Consider the following 19,628-nt stretch of genomic DNA (forward strand, 5'->3'; position numbering starts at 1 on the left):
GGGGAGCAGGTAGAGAGGGGTCCAGCTAGGACCCTTCCCCACCCGGTCTGAAAGTATTCAAAGAAAATTGTGTTTGTGAGGCTGCGTGTAAGCCTTCGTTTTAAGTGCAGCACTCATTCCTATCATAGAGTTTCCTGGAATTCATTGACTGAACTGGTGCCAAGAATAATTTGGAGAGAGGTGACAACTCCTGATTGAGTTGGCTCCAGGTTTTGTGGGACACTTGGCCTAGGTGCTCTCCATGAGTCTCCCACAGGGAGTCTGGCTCCTCACCATCACCAGCTGCTCCTGCTCCTCTTCTTAATGCTACCATCTGCATGCTTGCCTGCGAGGCAGAGAACCAATGAGCAAGCAGACAGTGACTTCTACTGATCCTCCTTTGTCCGTTGCTTGAGCATTGTCTGGATAGAACAGGCAGGTTGCAGAGGTGAAGAGGAGGAGCAGGTCCAGGGTGGGCTCTTGTGAGTGAGCCCCCTGCTGGGGTGTTGGCCCTCAGCAGATGACCAACCATGCTGACCCTTGATTCTGTCCTTGAATGGGGTCTTATGCCAATTCCCAGGTTTAAATCAGGGGAAATCGGGGCAGGCTGGCTGCACATTATAAACACTTCAAACTGACATAGGTGTGTAGTAAATTACTTAGGGGAAGTTGCTTGTTAATTCAGATAAATGTGCCAAAGCAAACACACACTTGGTAGCACAGATTTATGTTACCTGTCACATTCTCATCAGAGTTATCAGCAAGGTTTTCAAAGAAAACAAGGAAGATAAGACTGGGGCGGGTTGACTGTATAAGCATGCTCTCTGTGCAGGATGTATTCAACTTAGTTTTAAAATGGCACTGTATCCCTTTGGGCATTTGCTTAAAACCTGGTTATTTAAGATGGCATATAGCTGAGAAAATGTGTCTTCCATAGGCACATCAGTGCTGTTTCTGTTTATTTTTATCTTGCTTTTTGGTCTTATGGAATGCTGATTTTATTGCTTGCTGGGATTTTTAGCTCCTTGGGTTAAGTTTTATTATGATCATGGTTTAAGGAATGTTGTGTTTTTTGAATTGTTGGATGCATTAATGCTGATCCCATAAGCCATCTTTCATCCCTCCCTTTTTTTTCTTTTGGAAAAAAATAAAAATTTTCATTAGTGTGTGTAAATATTATTTTATTTATAGGGATTTATACCCTGATTCTGCAGCCCTAAAAGGGTTTCTGGCACAACTAGCAATGAAAATTAACCATGAAACCATTGGTGGCAAGTTAGGGAAAGTTTTTGTAAATCAAATGAAAACTGGTTCAATCCCCTCTTCTATTTATTTTTTATTTCCCTTTCTCTCAAAATTTTGAAATTCAGTGTGGCTAATATCAACTAAGATAAAACTATAATAAATGCATAAAATGCATAAACCATCAAAGAGAGACAGAGAGAGAACAAGCCTCCAAATAAATAAATAACAGCTGGAAAGGCAACCTGTAACATCCCCAACATTCATAACACAGCCTCTCCAATGGCAGAAGACTGGCAAAGGTTGCATTAGGTGAGCTTCCATAGAGAGAGCTCAATCTGCAATAGAGGCAATAGGAGGAGGTTTATCTTACATATCTGCTATATCTCAGATGGGTGGAGGGAAACAAGCAGGGCATCTAAAGTTCTGCCCATATGTGAAAAAAGCCAGTCGTTAAGATAGGATCAACAACTTTTTTTGGGGGGGGGAGGGGAACTATGGGCACATTAGCAAACTGGAGAAACGTGGGCACCATGCACTCACTGTACCCCAACCACTGCTAGCAGTTAATCTTTCAAAAGCCTTCTACTGTCTACAATAGGTTTATCTCCAACCTAAGTTCAGTGGTAGCAAGGGACCCTGAAGGTGCCAGGGAAGACCTCTGTGGACACCATGTGCCCATGCACACCACATTGGTTACTCATGCCTTCAGGTGTCCTGGCTGTAGGCCATTTAGGGCCTGTTGGGTCCTGTGCCAAGAGAGCACCATGATAGTTCTCAGTTGGTGCACTCCTTAATGGATCTAGGACCCAGCAACTGCCCAGTCTTATTCATTAGATTTATATCCCACCCTTCTGGTAGGAGCCCAGGGTGGCAAACAAAAGCACTAAAAACACTCTAAAACATCATAAAAACAGACTTTAAAATATATTAAAACAAAACATATTTAAAAAGCTTTAAAAACATCTTTTTTAAAAAAAGGTTTAAAACATAAAAAAGGTTTAAAACAATCTTACCAATGTATGGTGCCAGCTCTGGTTCAGTACACACACAACTTACATCCTAGTCTGCATTTAGTGCACTAGTCTTCAAATCACTTTGGGCAGTACCAGGTGATACGGCAGCTGTTCGCACCGACTTCTAGCTCCCCGTGCTACTTGGGGCATAGCTACATGCAACCAAACAGTGCCTGCAGAATTTTGCACTATGGAGGTCTTGCTGAAGACTCGGCAGCTTGCTAGAAGCCAGTAACAGCATTCTGCTGGAGCCATCGGCTTGCAGACCACAACTGCCTCAAATCCCGATACTGCTGGCTGGAAGCCAATGAACAGCAGCTGTAATACCAGGGTATATGTGCGTGGGATAGTCAACTTGGATCAAGAATAGATGAGTTTTGACTTTGGCAAACATTCACACAACCACGTTCCACGTACTGCGTGGAATTACTCAAGCCCAGTACTCAACACTCTAGTGTTGGTTGGGTAAATTCTTGGCCTTTACCACCACCACCTACCATCTAGAAATAGACTGACACATATTGGTTTTTTAAGTGCACTGACCTCTGAAGTCATTCAGCTGTACATGGGGCACAAGGGCTATCACAGAGGCTAAGACTGGGTTTCTGTTTACGGTGTCAAAAGAAATCATAATTAGCATCCTTACAAAAATGTTTGTAATGCACTGTACAAACCAAACAGGGCTGTTTCAGGCTTATTTGTATCCTGTGCAGATCCCAGTGAATATTATTAAATAGTATTTTTATTTTTCCCTCCCTCACTACTGCTGTTGGGAAAGTGCCCCCTATATGATGGGGTCTTTTTTTTTTTTAGTCTTTTTTGGAAAAAGCAAATTGTAAAGGTGGCTAGCATGAAAACCCCTGGAGTACTCACCTGAATTTGGCAGGGTTAATTCCCCTTTATACCATGTCCCCAAATTTCATATCCCTGTGTGCATATTATTCCATGGTGCTGCCAGCCCACGCCTGCCTGATGCTACCTATATGTGTTTAGTATCGCAAACCTACTTTTTTTTCAAGCCCTCATTTTTTTTCAAAACCTTAAAGTAAGGAATAGTGGAGATACAGGAGTATGACGATTGAGAATGTAGTCTTTTGTAAATAAATCTTTTTGGAAAAAGCAAACTTTGAAGGTGATTAACATGAAATCCCTTGGAGCTACCCACCTGAAATTTGGCAGGGTTAATCTCCCCACATTTCAGGTTTTTTATGTGCATATTACCTTCATGGTACTGCCAACCTGTGCCTGCCTAATGCTACCCATCATGTTTAATATCACAAACCTAATTTTAAAAAAACCAATTTTTTTCAAAATTGTGAAGACAGGAACAGGAAACACTGAAACATAACAGCACTCAATTTTTTTTAAAAAAATGGGAAAAGCAAACTCTAAAGGTGGCTAGCATGAAAACCCTTGCAGCTATCTACCTGAAATTTGGTAGTGTTAATTCCCTCTACAGTGGCTACAATGTCACTAAATTACACGTCCCTGTGCAAAAAAACAAAATGGTTGTGCCAGTTTTAATTTTAAAACATTTTAGAATTTAAACGTAGTTAGCATGAAAACCTCTGGAATTATCCACAGCAATGCCTGAGGCCTCTGGCAGCAGCAGTGTACAAAACACCCAGAGGCGAGCAAGTGAAAGGGTGTGGCAGCCAAGGCTGTGCTGGCTGAGAGGGCTGTGCCCTGGGCCTTGGTCAGTGGGTGGGTGACCTGGCAGGTGGTTCTGCTGGCAACCTATGTGCATGGAGGGAGTTGGGAGCGCTGGCAACCCATGTTCAGGGAGGCAGGGAGGGGAGTGCTGATGACCCATGGGGATGGGAGGGAGGAGCACTGGCAACCAAATGGGGGTAGAGGAAGGAGAGTGCTGGTAACCCATGGGGGGGGAGCACTGGTGACAGTAGATGGAGTTGGCAAGCAAAGCGAGTAGGGGCAGAGCCCCTAGTATAAATTATAAAATTCTACAAGAAGCGTATTAAAAAATTCAAAGTCTAGTCTTATAATGCCATCTAGTGGAGAAAATGAAACACACAAGAGTTCCAAGGAACAGTGACATCATTTCTATATTTGAGGAGTCCTCTGTGAGAGAACATAAGAAGTATTTTCTGGCTGGTGAGTGATATGACCAAAACCCAGAGTAAAGTACTTTGCATCCTCTAACTTCCGGCTCTTTGCATTGTTTTATTTATTATTTATTATTTGATTTGTATCCTGCCCTTCCTCCCAGTAGAAGCCCAAGGCGGCAAACAAAAGAACTAAAACAATTAAAAACATAATATATATTATATATTTTAACATATATATTATATATTATAATATATATATTATGATAAGACATCTTAAAATATATCAAAACATCTTTGAAACATTTTTTTAAAAAGCTTTAAAAACATTTTTTAAAACAACAAAAAAGTTTAAAAACATTATAAAGCAATTCCAATACACAGACTGGGATAACGTCTCAACCTAAAACGCTTGTTGAAAGAGAAAGGTCTTCAGTAGGCACCAAAAGGATAACAGAGATGCAGCTTCCAGACCAACCTCACGGGTAGCCCCACATAGAGCGCATTACAGTAATCCAGCCTGGAGGTTACCAGTGTATGGACAACAGTGGTCAGGCTATCCTGGTACTAAAATGGCCACAGGTGTCTTACCAGCCAAAGCTGGTAAAAGGCACTCCTAGCCACTGAGGTCACCTGGACCTCTAGTGACAAAAGATGAATCAAGGAGCACCCCCAGACTGCAGACCTGCTCTTTCAGAGTGTACTGCCTTCAAGTCAGTTCCGACTTATGGTGACCCTATGAATAGGGTTTTTTTCATGAGGCTGAGAGGCAGTGACTGGCCCAAGGTCATCCAGTGCGTTTCATGGCTGTGTGGGGATTTGAACCCTGGTCTCCCAGATCCCATTCAAAGCAGGCAACTGACCAATTGTCCGAACTTGGGAACTACCAATCCACAGTGCCTCCATCTTGCTAGGATTCATGCTCAGTTTATTGGCCCTCTTCTAGCCCACCACTGAGTCCAGGCAGTGGTCCAGGGCTTGCACAGCCTCTCCAAATTCAGATGTTACAGAGAGACAGAGCTGGGTATCATCAGCATACTGCTGACACCTCGCCCCTTATCTCCTGATGACCGCTCCCAAGGGCTTCATATAGATGTTAAACAGCATGGGGTACCCTATGGCACCCCACAGCACAACTGCCAGGGGCCGAAAGACAATCACCCAATGCTATTCTCTGAAAACGACCCTGCAGATAGGATCAGAACCACTGTAAAACAGTGCCTCCAATTCCCATCTCACCAAGTCAGCCCAGAAGGATACCATGGCCAATGATATCAAAAGCCACTGAGAGATCAAGTAAGAATAACAGGATTGCACTCCCCCTGTCCTCCCAATAAAGGTCATCCATCAGGGCAACCAAAACCGATTCAGTCCCATAACCAGGCCTAAACCCAGATTGGAATGGGTCAAGATAATGTTTCATCCAAGATTACTTGCAATTGCAGCGCCACAACCCTTTTAATCACCTTCCCTGAGGAGGAGTATTTGGACCAATGGGTCCAAGGTAGGCTTTTTCAGGAGCCGTCAGATCACCGCCTCTTTCAGGGTGGCTGGAACCACTCCCCCCCCAAAGCGATGCATTGACTCACACCCTGGATCCACTCAGTCAACGCCCCTCGGCAAGCTTTAATAAGCCAAGAAGGGCAAGGGTCAAGAGGACACTTTGCTGGCCACATCATTACAAGCACCTTGTCCACATCATCAGGCCGCATCAACTGAAACTGCTCCCAAGAAGTTGCAGCAGATGCTGCACTGAACACCTCACTGGTACAACAGTAGATGTGCATGGGGCATCAAGATTGCTATGGAGACAAGCAACTTTACTCTCAAAGTGCCTTGCAAACAATTCACAGTTGGCCTTCAAAAGGTCTAAAACTCCATTTTCTGGAGTTGATGTCAACAGACCCCTGACAGTACGGAAGAGCTCCACTGGATGGCTACTTGAAGATGCAATGGAGGCAGAGAAGTAGGCCTTCTTCACCATCCTCATTGCCGCACAGTAGGCAGTTATCTTTTACGTGTGTCCGATCAGCCTCACAGCACTTCTTTTGCCACTTGCGCTCTAGCCATCATCCAGCCTGTTTCATTTCCCTTAGTTCACTGGTGTACCAAGGTGCAAACTGGGCTCCACAATGCTAGAGAGGGCACTCAGGGGAAACTGTGTCAAGAGCCTGACATGCCTCACTGTTCCACAGAGTGACAAGGGCTTCAACAGGGTCACCTGCTCTATCTACTAAGAACTTCCCCAGGGCATTCAGGAATCCTGTGGATTCCATTAGTCTCCAGGGCCGGACCATCTTAGTCTGTCCACCACCCCTGCAGGGAAGGATCGGAGCCATAAGTCTAAACTTCATCAGGAACTGATCTGACCATGACAATGGGGTGACATCCAGCCCCCCATCTCCAGACCACCCATTCCTTCATCTGAAGCAAAAACCAAGTCAAGGGTGTGCTCTGCCCTATGTGTCGGGCTGGTGACAACTTGAGACAGCCCTAGTCATCATGGAGGCCATGTCCTGAGCCGGAACACCAGAGTCAGCCTCAGCACAGACATTGAAATCACCCAGGTCTATTGTTATGGACTCCTCCAATACCATAGCCGAGACGGCCTCCACCAGCTCAGTCAGACAAACTGCTGGGCAGCAGGGCAGATGGTACACCAGCAGCAACCCTAGTTTACTGTCTCCTTGGCCTGACACCAGGTGCAGGCCCTCACAGCCAGCTCCAAGATAGAGTGGTTTCCTGGTGACAGAGATGGAAGTTCTGTAGATCATAGCAACTCCTCCCCCACCCCCATCCCTGCAACCTGTGCTGGTGTTGCAATGAGTATCCAGGTGGGCAAAGCTGGGTCAGATCAACTCCTCCCAGCTCACCCACCCAGGCCTCAGTGATGTACACCAAATCAGCACCTTCATCCACAATCAAATCATGGATGAGTGTGGTCTTATTTTCGACAGATCAACAACACACACAGGTCAGTGTGCGCAGCAGATGAACAACAAGGAACCCCTCCGCAAGTGGAGTGGGAGCAAGGAACAAGGCACAGATAGCCTTGCTCTCGTCTTCTATGGTAGTTCACCGCCTCCCCATGGCTATATCTCCCTCTGCCTGTGATCACTGAAATTGGAGTGGCATCACCCATGTTCTTCCTTACTAAGACTCCTCCTAAACACCTGATATGGACACAAGAACCCATCAACAAAACCTTCCTGAACCAGTTATCCCAGTAGGTCTCTGAGAGAATTGGGAACAGTCACTCACCAATATCTTTCAAACAGGGCACATCTACTCCCCCCAGCTCACACCCAGGGAGGGTCAACCTTCTGCCAGTTACAGACTCTCACTCTGAAGGCATCTGGTGACTTTCTCCTATCGTTCAGTTCACTGCACAGGCTCTCACCCTGTGCCGGAACTACACATGCACCATACACCCTCCTCACTACCAATCTCCTCTAGACTGGTTAAAAAAAATAGAAGGGGATAGTGCCCTTGTCCAAGGGATAGGTCCCCCTTGGTGTCGCCTCTTCAGTGGCAACCCTGGCGGCAGACCCAGCACCCAAGGGCAGCCAGGAGCTGATGCAAGAGGCTGCAAGATTAACTGCATCCTCTCTCTGGAGTCAGGGCCATGCAGCAGGTCCAAGTCCTTGCAGCACTAACCAGGGACTTCAGCTGTCTTGAGAGATAGCAACCTAGAGGAGCAAGCAAGCAAGCACCTAGATGCTTAGATACTCACTCCCAGGGCAGGTCTTCTCCAGTCCTCCAGTGCTGCAGCTGTCCCCCAAGGTTTGCTGCAGCTGTTCTGTCAAAGTTTGCCAGACATACAGTTAACACTAGAGTTGCTTGGTAGACTACATGTAAAATACAGAGCCATCCTGAAAAGGGCATTAGGGTGTAGTTGCTGCTGCTGCTGCTGCTCATACGCTCTGTAGATCAACTGATATACATTTGTTCACATATCCAAACCTCTGTAACTCTGTTCATAAATGTTACCCAGTTCTTTAGCTATAATGACTGGATTGGCCACATATTGTAGGATGGTCACCTGATGCTTTTCCTGTTGCCAAAAACTTATATGAAAAGAAAAACAGGACTGAAAACTGCTTATAACAAATGGAAGAATGAAGATCACAGATGCATTAAAAACCACCACACAGTTATTGGTTGTTTTTATTTCAGCCAGATAAGTGAACAGTTAGTATTAATTTATTAAAGTTTTCAAGGTAAAGAAATCAAATACTGTATTCCAAACAAAGAATTCAAATTTATTAGAGAAAACGTTCGCTCCCTAAAGCTAATGCTGTGCGCCCACCCCCAACAGACCCTTTACATATTGTGAAAATAGAACTGGCCTTCCAACGCAAGTCAACAAAGTAGAAAATAACGTAGTAAATATATCTCTTCTTTGCAAGGTCCATAATTTTGTAGTTGATCAATCAGGGCATGTAGTTATTCACTTTTAAAATTTGAATGCTTAATACCACTAAGTTGTTTGTTCCTTGTGGTAAATATCCGTAAGAATGTCTAATAATTAGTATGCATTAATACTTGATACAAGATCTGACCCATCTGACATTCTGAAACGTACCAAACATATATCATAATACTTGTCTTGTATCTACAGATGTATTTATCATCATCCTAAAAATGTCTTTAAGTAAAGCCTAGTTCTAACAAACAGCAGATCAGGTGGTAAAACCTGTTGGATTGTACCATTTGCAGAATTCACACGAGGGTTCACATGATTAAATGCTCCTCCATATGGTGAAAAAAAATCCCTGCATGTAGAAAGTTGGCATGAGAGAGAAATAATCTATTTTCCTTGTACGGAGGAGCATTCAGTTAGGTAAGAAACAGGTCCACCACTTCATCTGCTGAATATGGGAAACAGGCCTGTTTTTCACCCTCGATACGTAATGTTTTCCATTCAGAATACTACAAGGATATCCAGCACTACAAGGAATGGTTAACTCAGTGTGCGAGTTTCCAAAAGATACATGGTGCGCAGCCGGAAAGCTTTAGGTCTTCCTCCCATTTTCAGTGTATTTGATGACACATTTGACAGCACTTTTCGTTATTGCCAACATAAGCAGTCAAAAAAAGATAATCAGGAAAGATGGGAACATAGTTTAATAAAAAAATGAAGGCAACAAGATTCATTACTTTAGTGTTCACACTAAATGCCAGTTTTGCAGTTTCATCTGAAACCAACAGCGATCATGAAACGTCATGAAAGATTTAATAAAAAATCTCCTAGAGTAATTACTAAATGAATAATTATATCACACTAGATCAGTAAACCCCAGAAGAAAAAATAATAATAAAACCAGTGTCTCATATCTTAGGTCCATTTTCCATACAGTATCCTTTTTTTTTTAAAACACAATCCATAAAAATCTGCCATGTTTGGCCACATTGCACATTTTTTGTCTTAAAAAATGTTTTATACAGATAAAAATGCCTCTCTTTTTTTTTTGTTTAGATTCATGGTAAGAATTCTGCAGTTAACGTCCAACCCGAAAGTTAAAAGATCAGCTAAAAGGAGTTTAAATTATTATTTACAAATCCAGCAGGTAAGAGTGTCCATCATGGCTTCTTTCCATCATCCTAGCAGCTGTCATTCTTGCAGCAGCTTCCACAGGCGTTGGGCTCCTGGGGGGCTTCATCATTGATCATCTGTCATTTTAAGCAATTCTAAAAGGGCCCCAACAGCACCAAAATAGCCCTTCAAAATGGTTGAAAGGAGGGGAGTGTTAGTAAAGTTATTTAAGTTCAAACCGATTGTCATAGAGTACAATGAGTTCAATACACATGAACATGAGATTTTATTTTAAAAAATCACCAAGAAAGTACTGCAAAACAAAATACAGAACTTGCAGACAGTAAAGAAAGGAACCCTCAATAGCTAGTTCTCATTCTGCTAGACATTCAAGCAAATCTGGGAACAGCAAGCAAGCATATTGAACATACAGTGGGGCTGTTCTCAGAAGATTCCAATACTTAAAATTAGTTGGCCCAGTAAAATATTAAGGGTTGTATTCAACTAAGTCCTCCTAAGAGTGGAAACATTGGAATTATTAAACCTATGTTAATCATGTTTATTAACTTCGATGGGCCTACTGTGAGGAGGACAAGTACTGATTACCACACAAGATAAATACTTCACATATTCTGCAAATACACTGAGTATGAGACTTGGACCCAAAAGCTAGAATCTATTTTGTTCACGTGCATTCATGTGCATGTCATATGGACCTTCTTCCAATGGACCTTCTTCCAATGGACCTGAATTAAGGAAATGTTTAGACCCTCAAAGTGCGTAATGATAACATGATTAGGTTAATGGACTTCCCTGTACTTTACTCACAAGGAACTGCCTTCAGATTATAGAGAAAGCTCTGTGCATTTTACATGTCCCCACATCTGGGGAAGTAGAGACTTCCATAAATTTGTTATAATAGTGCCTAGTAGTTCTGTAAACAACTGGGGTCTAATCGTTCTGCAATCTGAACTGGGGCCTAGTAGTTCTGGTCTCAGCCTGAGACTCTCAAGGTGTACATTGCGCTTTGCCATGTCTGAATCATATTAATAAACGTTGGTGCTTATAGAAGACTATTCTGAGATTCAGCAGCAGAGATTTAGCAACTGACATTATAGCCACTCTCTGAACTGTTGAGATACAAAAAAATATTTTGTAAAATATTGTTTGTTTTTTCATGGTCCAGGTCCCCAGAGGCCTAGACCCTCCAGAGGTGCCAGCCCCGGGGATCTTATGACCCCCTTGCCCTTCTCTCCTCAGCCCTGGATGGCAGTCATCAAAAATATATGGAGGACACCAGGTTGGCAAAGGCTGCTGTACTCAGTCAGTAAGCTCTGCATCTTCATGCCTCCTGCTGTCAGGATGCAGGATTGGGGCCCTGAAGTTTCAGACGATGAGGAGAGGGAGGGGGTCATTTGGACAGAGTCATGTGAAGGAGAAGCAGAAGAGGGGGAGGGAATCTCAGAGATAGAACTGTCTGGGAGCGAGGACCTTGAATGTCCAACAGACACAGATTCTTACCGTGAGCTTCCCACGCCTCCTCCCCCTCCGAGCTTGGAGGAGTTGGAGAAGGAGGGAGGGCAAGGAGGAATCCAACCCCCTCCTGATCCAGGAAAAAGCAAGGAGAAACAGCCAGATGGTTTAAGCATTGCCCCCCCGCTTTCCCCCATACCTGAGTCAGATTTCTCAGAAGGGGAGGGGGCGGTGGTTCACCATGTACAAGGAGACAGCAAAAGAGGTGGCAAAAGAAGGGGGAGAGGCGGGGTGTGGATGAGGGCACTTTGAGGCAGAGTGAGAGAATTCGTGCCCGTTTGCCCCCTTCTTAAGGGACAGGGGGAGTAGTGGTTCCTTGTTCTGTCAACTTTCTTCTATGTTGCAGGTTATGTTTAGTAGTTAAAGTTCATGAGATGACGTAGTCTTTGTCTGGATATTACTTTAATAAAAACTGATTTGCTTTCATCAACTGGTCTGGTTCCTGAGCCTCAACCTGGACATGACACCTGCCCTTGCTGTAAGATGACAATAGTTTTTAAAAGCCCAAGGACTGACTCCCACTACAGGCAGGGAGCATGGTTGCGTTGGCCTCACTTCCTTGGAGGTGACATTCTCTTGCAATAGATCCACACAAAGATGTGTGAGCTGTGCTTCTGTGGTCAGTAGCAGCTGGTAACTCTATGTCAGTGGGGCACGCAAAGGGTTAGGGGCTTACAAAAATAGAGCATAGAGAAAAAAGCCACAAAGCTTGCCAGTATGATACGGGGAATTTTCATAGTATGTTATAGCTTTAACGTTCTGCTCTAAATTGGTTAAATTAAAAAGGCTTAGTTGCTTCACCATTGTTATATGGCAAATTGTTTGCACCATCTCACCGTGCAGGTAAAGCAACTTTCCCCACAATGCTGCAAACAGTCCAAAAGGGTATGTGGTAAAGAAAAGGTGCCCCATCTACACAAGGAGTTGCTGCAACCAAATGGTTCGCCCTATGGTAAAAGCAACCTCTCAGAATGATTTAAAATGTCCTTCAGGTAGCACTCTTTCCTAGACTGTGTGCATCTCCCCCCCCCCATACACACACACAAGTGTGTCTTGTGGTTACATATTTTTATTTATTTATTATTTTATTTATAGACCGCCCATAGCGAATAGCTCTCTGGGCGGTGAACAGCAGAATTAAAATTCAAAGTTACAATAAAACATACAAATGTCACAACAAGGTAGAGTAAAAAACATTGAATATAAAACATGAACGTTAAAATGCCTGGGAGTATAACCAGGTCTTAACCTGGCGCCTAAAAGAAAGTACCGTAGGCACCAGGCGTATCTCCTCAGGTAAGCTGTTCCATAGTTCGGGGGCCACCACAGAAAAGGCCCTGGATCTAATAATGATCCTCCGGGCATCCTGATGGGTTGGTACCCGGAGGAGGGCCTTAGATACTGAACGAAGTGAACGGGTAGGTTCATAGCGGGAGAGGCGTTCCATCAGATATTGCGGTCCCACACCGTGTAAGGCTTTATAGGTCAAAACCAGCACCTTGAATCTGGCCCGGAAACGAATAGGTAGCCAGTGCAAACGGGCCAAGACAGGTGTTATATGCGCGGACCAATGGGTCCCTGTCAACAACCTGGCTGCCGCATTTTGCACTAGCTGAAGTTTCCGAACGGTCTTCAAGGGCAGCCCTACATAGAGCGCGTTACAGTAGTCCAATCTAGAAGTTACCAGAGCGTGAACAACAGAGGCGAGATCGTCACTGTCCAGATAGGGGCGTAGTTGGGCTACTAAGCGAAGATGGTAAAACGCATTCCGCGCCACCGAGGCCACTTGAGCCTCAAGCGACAAGGAAGGGTCAAAAAGGACCCCCAAACTACGAACCTGTTCCTTCAAGGGGAGTGTAACCCCATCTAGAACAGGCGGAACATCCACCATCTGGGCAGGTAAAGAGCTCACCAACAGTGTCTCAGTCTTGTCTGGATTGAGTTTCAGTTTATTAGCTCTCATCCAGTCCATTATCGCGGTCAGGCAACAGTTCAGCACATCAACAGCCTCACCTGAAGAAGGTGAAAAGAAGAAGTAGAGTTGCGTGTCATCAGCGTACTGATGGCAACGCACTCCAAAACTCCTGATGACCGCACCCAGAGGCTGCATGTAGATGTTAAAAAGCATGGGGGACAAGACCAACCCCTGAGGGACTCCACAATGGAGAGTCCAGGGTGTCGAGCAATGTTCCCCAAGCACTACCTTCTGGCGACGATCCGCTAAGTAGGAGCGAAGCCACTGCCAAGCAGTGCCCGCAACTCCCAACTCTGCGAGCCTCCCCAGAAGGATACCATGGTCGATGGTATCAAACGCCGCTGAGAGATCAAGAAGAATCAACAGAGTCACACTCCCCCTGTCCCTCTCCTGACAAAGGTCATCATACAGGGCGACCAAGGCTGTTTCGGTGCCAAAACCAGGCCTAAAACCGGATTGAAACGGATCCAGATAATCGGTTTCATCCAAAAGCGCCTGGAGCTGGCCGGCGACCACCCGTTCCAAGACCTTGCCCCAAAAAGGGACATTCGCCACCGGCCTGTAGTTGTTCAGAACATCTGGGTCCAAAGGAGGTTTCTTCAAAAGAGGTCTCACTACTGCCTCCTTGAGACTACCAGGGACTACTCCCTCTCTCAAGGAGGCATTTATCACCTCTTTGGCCCAGCCGGTGGTTACAGCCCTGCCGGCCTTCACCAGCCAAGATGGGCAAGGATCCAGGGCGGACGTGGACGCCCGCACCATTCTAAGCACCTTGTCCACTTCCTCAAGCTGCACCAACTGAAATTCATCCAACAATGAAGGACAAGACCGCGCTCTGGACACTCCAACGGAATCATCTGTAATAACATCAGTGTCTAAGTCCCGACGGATGCAAGCAATCTTGTCTTGGAAGTGCTCCGCAAATTCGTTGCAGCGGGCTTCTGATGTTTCTTTAGTGTCATGAGGGGCAGAATGTAAGAGCCCTCGTACCACCCTAAAAAGCTCCGCTGGGTGGCAAAGAGATGATCTAATGGTGGCAGCAAAGTAAGACTTTTTTGCCGCCCTAACCGCTTTTACATACGCCTTAGTGGAGGCACTCACCAAAGAATGACTGCATCCATCAGGAGTTCGCCTCCACCTGCACTCTAGCCTCCTTCTCTCTTGCTTCATCACTCTCAGCTCCGGGGTATACCACGGAGCTGTTTGAGTTCTGCACCGAAGGGGGCGCGCGGGGGCAATCATGTCAATGGCCCGGGTCATCTCCGTATTCCACAGGTCGACCATGGCCTCGACAGGAGCGCCAGTACTATCAGCCGGAAAAACTCCCAGAGCACTCTGGAAAGCAACAGGATCCATAAGCCTCCGGCAGCGGACCAACTTAATAGGTCCCCCACCTCTGCAGAGGGAAAGGGCTGTCGTGAGTCTAAAGCTCAGCAAGCGGTGATCTGTCCATGACAATGGGGTAGATGAAAAATACCCCACCCTCAGATCACCATCTCCATGACCAGTGGCGAAGATCAAATCAAGAGTATGTCCTGATACATGCGTAGGGCCAGTAACAACTTGAGACAGCCCCATGGCATAGTTTAGCACAACATGAAAGAGCAGGAATAGAGTACCATATGCTTTGGGCTCACCCTCTCACATGTCCAGGAGACATTTCAAAACTTTTTGCTTCTGCTTTCCATTAAACTACAGCTTGTTGTGTCATTCAGATTCAATAGAAGAACAAGCCTTGCTGAAGCAGAGCCAGCATGGCTTCTGCAAGGGAAAGTCCTGTCTCAGTAACCTATTAGAATTCTTTGAGAGTGTCAACAAGCATACAGATAGAGGTGATCCAGTGGACATAGTGTACTTAGACTTTCAAAAAGCGTTTGACAAGGTACCTCACCAAAGACTTCTGAGGAAGCTTAGCAGTCATGGAATAAGAGGAGAGGTCCTCTTGTGGATAAGGAATTGGTTAAGAAGCAGAAGGCAGAGAGTAGGAATCAATGGACAGTTCTCCCAATGGAAGGCTGTAGAAAGTGGAGTCCCTCAAGGATAGGTATTGGGACCTGTACTTTTCAACTTGTTCATTAATGACCTAGAATTAGGAGTGAGCAGTAAAGTGGCCAAGTTTGCTGACGACACTAAATTGTTCAGGGTTGTTAAAACAAAAAGGGATTGCTAAGAGCTCCAAAAAGACCTCTCCAAACTGAGTGAATGGGCAGAAAAATGGCAAATGCAATTCAATATAAACAAGTGTAAAATTATGCATATTGGAGCAAAAAATCTGAATTTCACATATACGCTCATGGGGTCTGAACTGGCGGTGACCGACCAGGAGAGAGACCTCGGGGTTGTAGTGGACAGCACGATGAAAATGTCGACCCAGTGTGCGGCAGCTGTGAAAAAGGCAAATTCCATGCTAGCGATAATTAGGAAAGGTATTGAAAATAAAACAGCCGATATCATAATGCCGTTGTATAAATCTATGGTGCGGCCGCATTTGGAATACTGTGTACAGTTCTGGTCGCCTCATCTCAAAAAGGATATTATAGAGTTGGAAAAGGTTCAGAAGAGGGCAACCAGAATGATCAAGGGGATGGAGCGACTCCCTTACGAGGAAAGGTTGCAGCATTTGGGGCTTTTTAGTTTGGAGAAAAGGCGGGTCAGAGGAGACATGATAGAAGTGTATAAAATTATGCATGGCACTGAGAAAGTGGATAGACAAAAGTTCTTCTCCCTCTCTCATAATACTAGAACTCGTGGACATTCAAAGAAGCTGAATGTTGGAAGATTCAGGACAGACAAAAGGAAGTACTTCTTTACTCAGCGCATAGTTAAACTATGGAATTTGCTCCCACAAGATGTAGTAATGGCCACCAGCTTGGACAGCTTTAAAAGAAGATTAGACAAATTCATGGAGGACAGGGCTATCAATGGCTACTAGCCGTGATGGCTGTGCTGTGCCACCCTAGTCAGAGGCAGCATGCTTCTGAAAACCAGTTGCCGGAAGCCTCAGGAGGGGAGAGTGTTCTTGCACTCGGGTCCTGCTTGAGGGCTTCCCCCAGGCACCTGGTTGGCCACTGTGAGAACAGGATGCTGGACTAGATGGGCCACTGGCCTGATCCAGCAGGCTCTTCTTATGTTCTTATGTTCTTAATACTGTGGTTATTTTCAACCACAGGTAGTTTAAACAAGCTTCTGTAACTGTGGTTTGAAGTTGGCGTGTTTGAAAATAATTGTAATTAATGTTAACCATAGTTTATTTGTCTGGATGATACAAGAAACCCCATTAAGAAAAAGCACAAGCCATCCCAATATAGTTACTAAAGCTGGTTTATTTAAGCGAAGACTAACTACAGTTCTGGGGTTGGGCAACACAGCAAGCTGTGGTTAATCAAAACCTATCCAAGCACTAAGGAGGAAGCTCTTCTCTGTGTTCCAGGTTCAGGAAAAGCACATCATGAATATACAAAAAATAAGGTCTTTTCTGTGGTGGTGCCCTGAATGTAGATTGCCCTCTTGGGGGGGGTGCCTGGTACCAGCACTGTATTATTTTGGGGCCAGGTAGAACATTTTATTTGCCTAGGCATTTTAAAATACATTTGTGGGGTTTTTTACCTGGTTGAATGATTTATTCCTCTTAATTTCATTGTACTCTTGTTCCAAAAACATATCTGCAGTTTTAAATTCCTATGTATGCCACCCTGAAATCCATTTTTGGATGAAGGGTAGTTTATAAAAAATTTAAATAAATCCAACTTGTTCACTTTCTACTAAGCTAGTTTTGTGCAAATGCGGCCAGAGACTCTCCATATCTCTATTTTATTGTTTCAATGCTAATTAAGAAGCTTACAGGACTATCCTGAAACAAGTTCTTAAGTCTTTTTTTTCGTACAGGTTCATTAATACTTATCAATTATCCCTATTAATACAAATGTTCTTCCTTCCCTGTCCTCATTGGCTGGCTGCACACATACCGCTACAACAGGTACCAGGTCTATATTTGAATGGCTGCTGAATCATTCTAGTCACACTTTTAGAGATTGGAGAAAATTAATGACAACATAGACCTTGATGGACTGCGCTAGCAGATGAACAAATATCTTGTTTTTAACAGCCCCTTACCTCATGTTCCAAAAAGAGAGCTTTGAGTTGTCCCTTTGACCAGTAGTTCATGGCATATGCAAGCACCTTCATGGCGACCATGTTGATTCTCAGGAAGTTTCCAACAAACACCACCCTGTCAATGTTCTGTAAGGAAAAATCCAGGTAAGACTGAGGCAAAATATGGAAAAATCCACATAAGACTGAGGTGGTTCCTCTGACTGGATGGATGGGGCTCAACCTGTACTGAATGGGGTTGCACTCCCCCTAAAGAAGCAGGTGCGCAGTTTGGGGTACTTCTGGATCTACTACTGTTGCTGGAAGTACAAGTGGCCTCAGTGGCGCAGAGTGCCTATCATCAGCTTTAGCTTGTGGCTCAGCTGGACAGGGATAGCCTATCTTCTGTTGTCTATGCTCTAGTAACATATTACTGAAATGTGTAATACATGGGGCTGCCTTTGAAGACAGTTCGGAACTGCAGCTAGTGCAGAACTCAGCAGCCAGATTGTTGACTAGAGGTAGGAGGTCTGATTGTATGACACCGATCCTGGCCTGACTGCACTGGCTGCCAATTTGTTCCTGGGCTCAATTCAGAGTGCTGGTTTTGACCTATAAAGCCTTAGATGGCTCAGGACCCCAGTACCTCACCTCTCTCCATATAAACCTACCCAGACCTTGCGTTCAACATATGAGGCCCTTCTTTGTGTGCCCTGTTCAAGTGAGGGAGGGAGGGTGGCAACATAAGCTCAGGCATTTTCAGTGGTAGCTCCCCAACTATGGAATGCTCTCCTCAGAGACGTCCACCTGGTGCCATTGCTATTGATCTTTATGCACTAGGTGAAGACATTTTTATTCACCCAGGCATTTTGCTCCTAATTGGTGTTTGTCTTTTAATTGGGTGGAGTAGAATGTGTCCTTTTTATGTTATTGTTGGATGACACTCATTATCTCTGCCCTCCGGTCGTACTGGCTCAGGATGATGGGTGTTGTAGTCCAAAACATCTGACAACCTCTAATTATGGCAGGAAGCTGTGCTCCTGCCACACAAGTGTGTAGAGGGAAAAAAGTTCTGCCTGCATGACAGGCCTATGCTGAAATATTATATCAATCAATTTAGCATGACTGAACTACTTTGGAAAGGACACCATCCAAAAATGTTCAAGATCACATTACTTAAGGCAGTGAAAGTATTATTCTAAAAGTGCAGTTTCAGTCTTGAAACTGACAGTCCAATTAACACTCTTGGGCTTGATGACTAAATAAGCACCAGCCTCTTCTTACTAAGCACTGCAAGTTTATTTTTGCCTGGAAATCTTCAAGGTGCTAACATGATAAGGATTAGTGTTAATGATGCACATCTGAAGTTTGCATCTCCTGACAACTCAGTGTGTTCCCTGCAATAGTCACACTCCTAGGAAAATGAGGAAATATTTGTCATGCCTGGCATTTTATGGCCATTTTGTTTGTTTATTATTATTATTCTTAGATTTATATCCCACCCTTTCTCCCAGTAGGAGCTTTTCTGAAGTTCTCTTTACAATTGACACACAATATTTTTTAATCTTTACAAGGATCCTGTCAAATAGGCCAGGACTGTCATAATCCCTATAATATAGATGGAGATCTAAAGCTAAGCAATAGCGACTTGTCTAACATCACCCAGCTTGAGTGAGACTTGAACGAGACCCTTCCCGGGACATAAGTAGTTATGCCCTTAACTACTTGAGCTCCTCGAAATGCTTATATATGCGTTTTAGAAACACGCTTGAAGTAGAGATTTCATTTGTAAGATTACTCTTAAAGATTCTATAACATTATACATAATACATAATACATACTGCTGTAAACCGCCCAGAGACCTTCGGCTATGGGGCGGTACATAAATGTAATAAATAAATAAATAAATAAAATACATGCCTCCGCATTGAACAAAAATATATGGATCAACGTTCTCTTCAGAGAAAAAGAGGCGCTTAGGGATGAAAGGACATTTTGCCATGTCCTCCCTCTAGTGAAAAAACAGTGGCCTGGCTCTGTATTAGGCAGTTTCCTATGTTCAAATCTTAGTTAAGAAGGCAGTAAAGCTTTGGTGTCCCAGACAGTGGCCACTCGCCACATGTGGTGAAATGGCTATCGGCCTGTGGCAAATTGATGCTTCACTTCTACCACCTATTTTTTAAAATAAATTTTAA

At 44.4% G+C, this 19,628-nt stretch overlaps 1 protein-coding gene across 5 annotated transcripts in view; it reads right to left on the reverse strand.

The window, feature by feature from the left end:
• Nucleotides 1–8,541: 8,541 nt before the first annotated feature.
• Nucleotides 8,542–19,628, reverse strand: part of PANK1 (pantothenate kinase 1) — a 42,613-nt gene continuing 31,526 nt past the window's right edge. For 4 of the 5 annotated variants that reach the window (XM_061635454.1, XM_061635456.1, XM_061635457.1 and 1 more), the window contains exons 6-7: nucleotides 17,458–17,583; nucleotides 8,542–10,022 (exon numbers count right to left, since the gene is read on the reverse strand). In XM_061635454.1, coding sequence (XP_061491438.1) covers nucleotides 9,963–10,022; nucleotides 17,458–17,583 — 186 coding nt within the window. In that variant the 3' untranslated portion in view covers nucleotides 8,542–9,962. Of the gene's footprint in view, nucleotides 10,023–17,457; nucleotides 17,584–19,628 lie in introns of those variants that run through there. The other variant, XR_009763973.1, reaches the window with a different exon arrangement.

The sequence above is a fragment of the Rhineura floridana genome, chromosome 7 (assembly GCF_030035675.1).
Source record: "Rhineura floridana isolate rRhiFlo1 chromosome 7, rRhiFlo1.hap2, whole genome shotgun sequence".
In the NCBI taxonomy this organism is placed as follows: domain Eukaryota; kingdom Metazoa; phylum Chordata; class Lepidosauria; order Squamata; family Rhineuridae; genus Rhineura; species Rhineura floridana.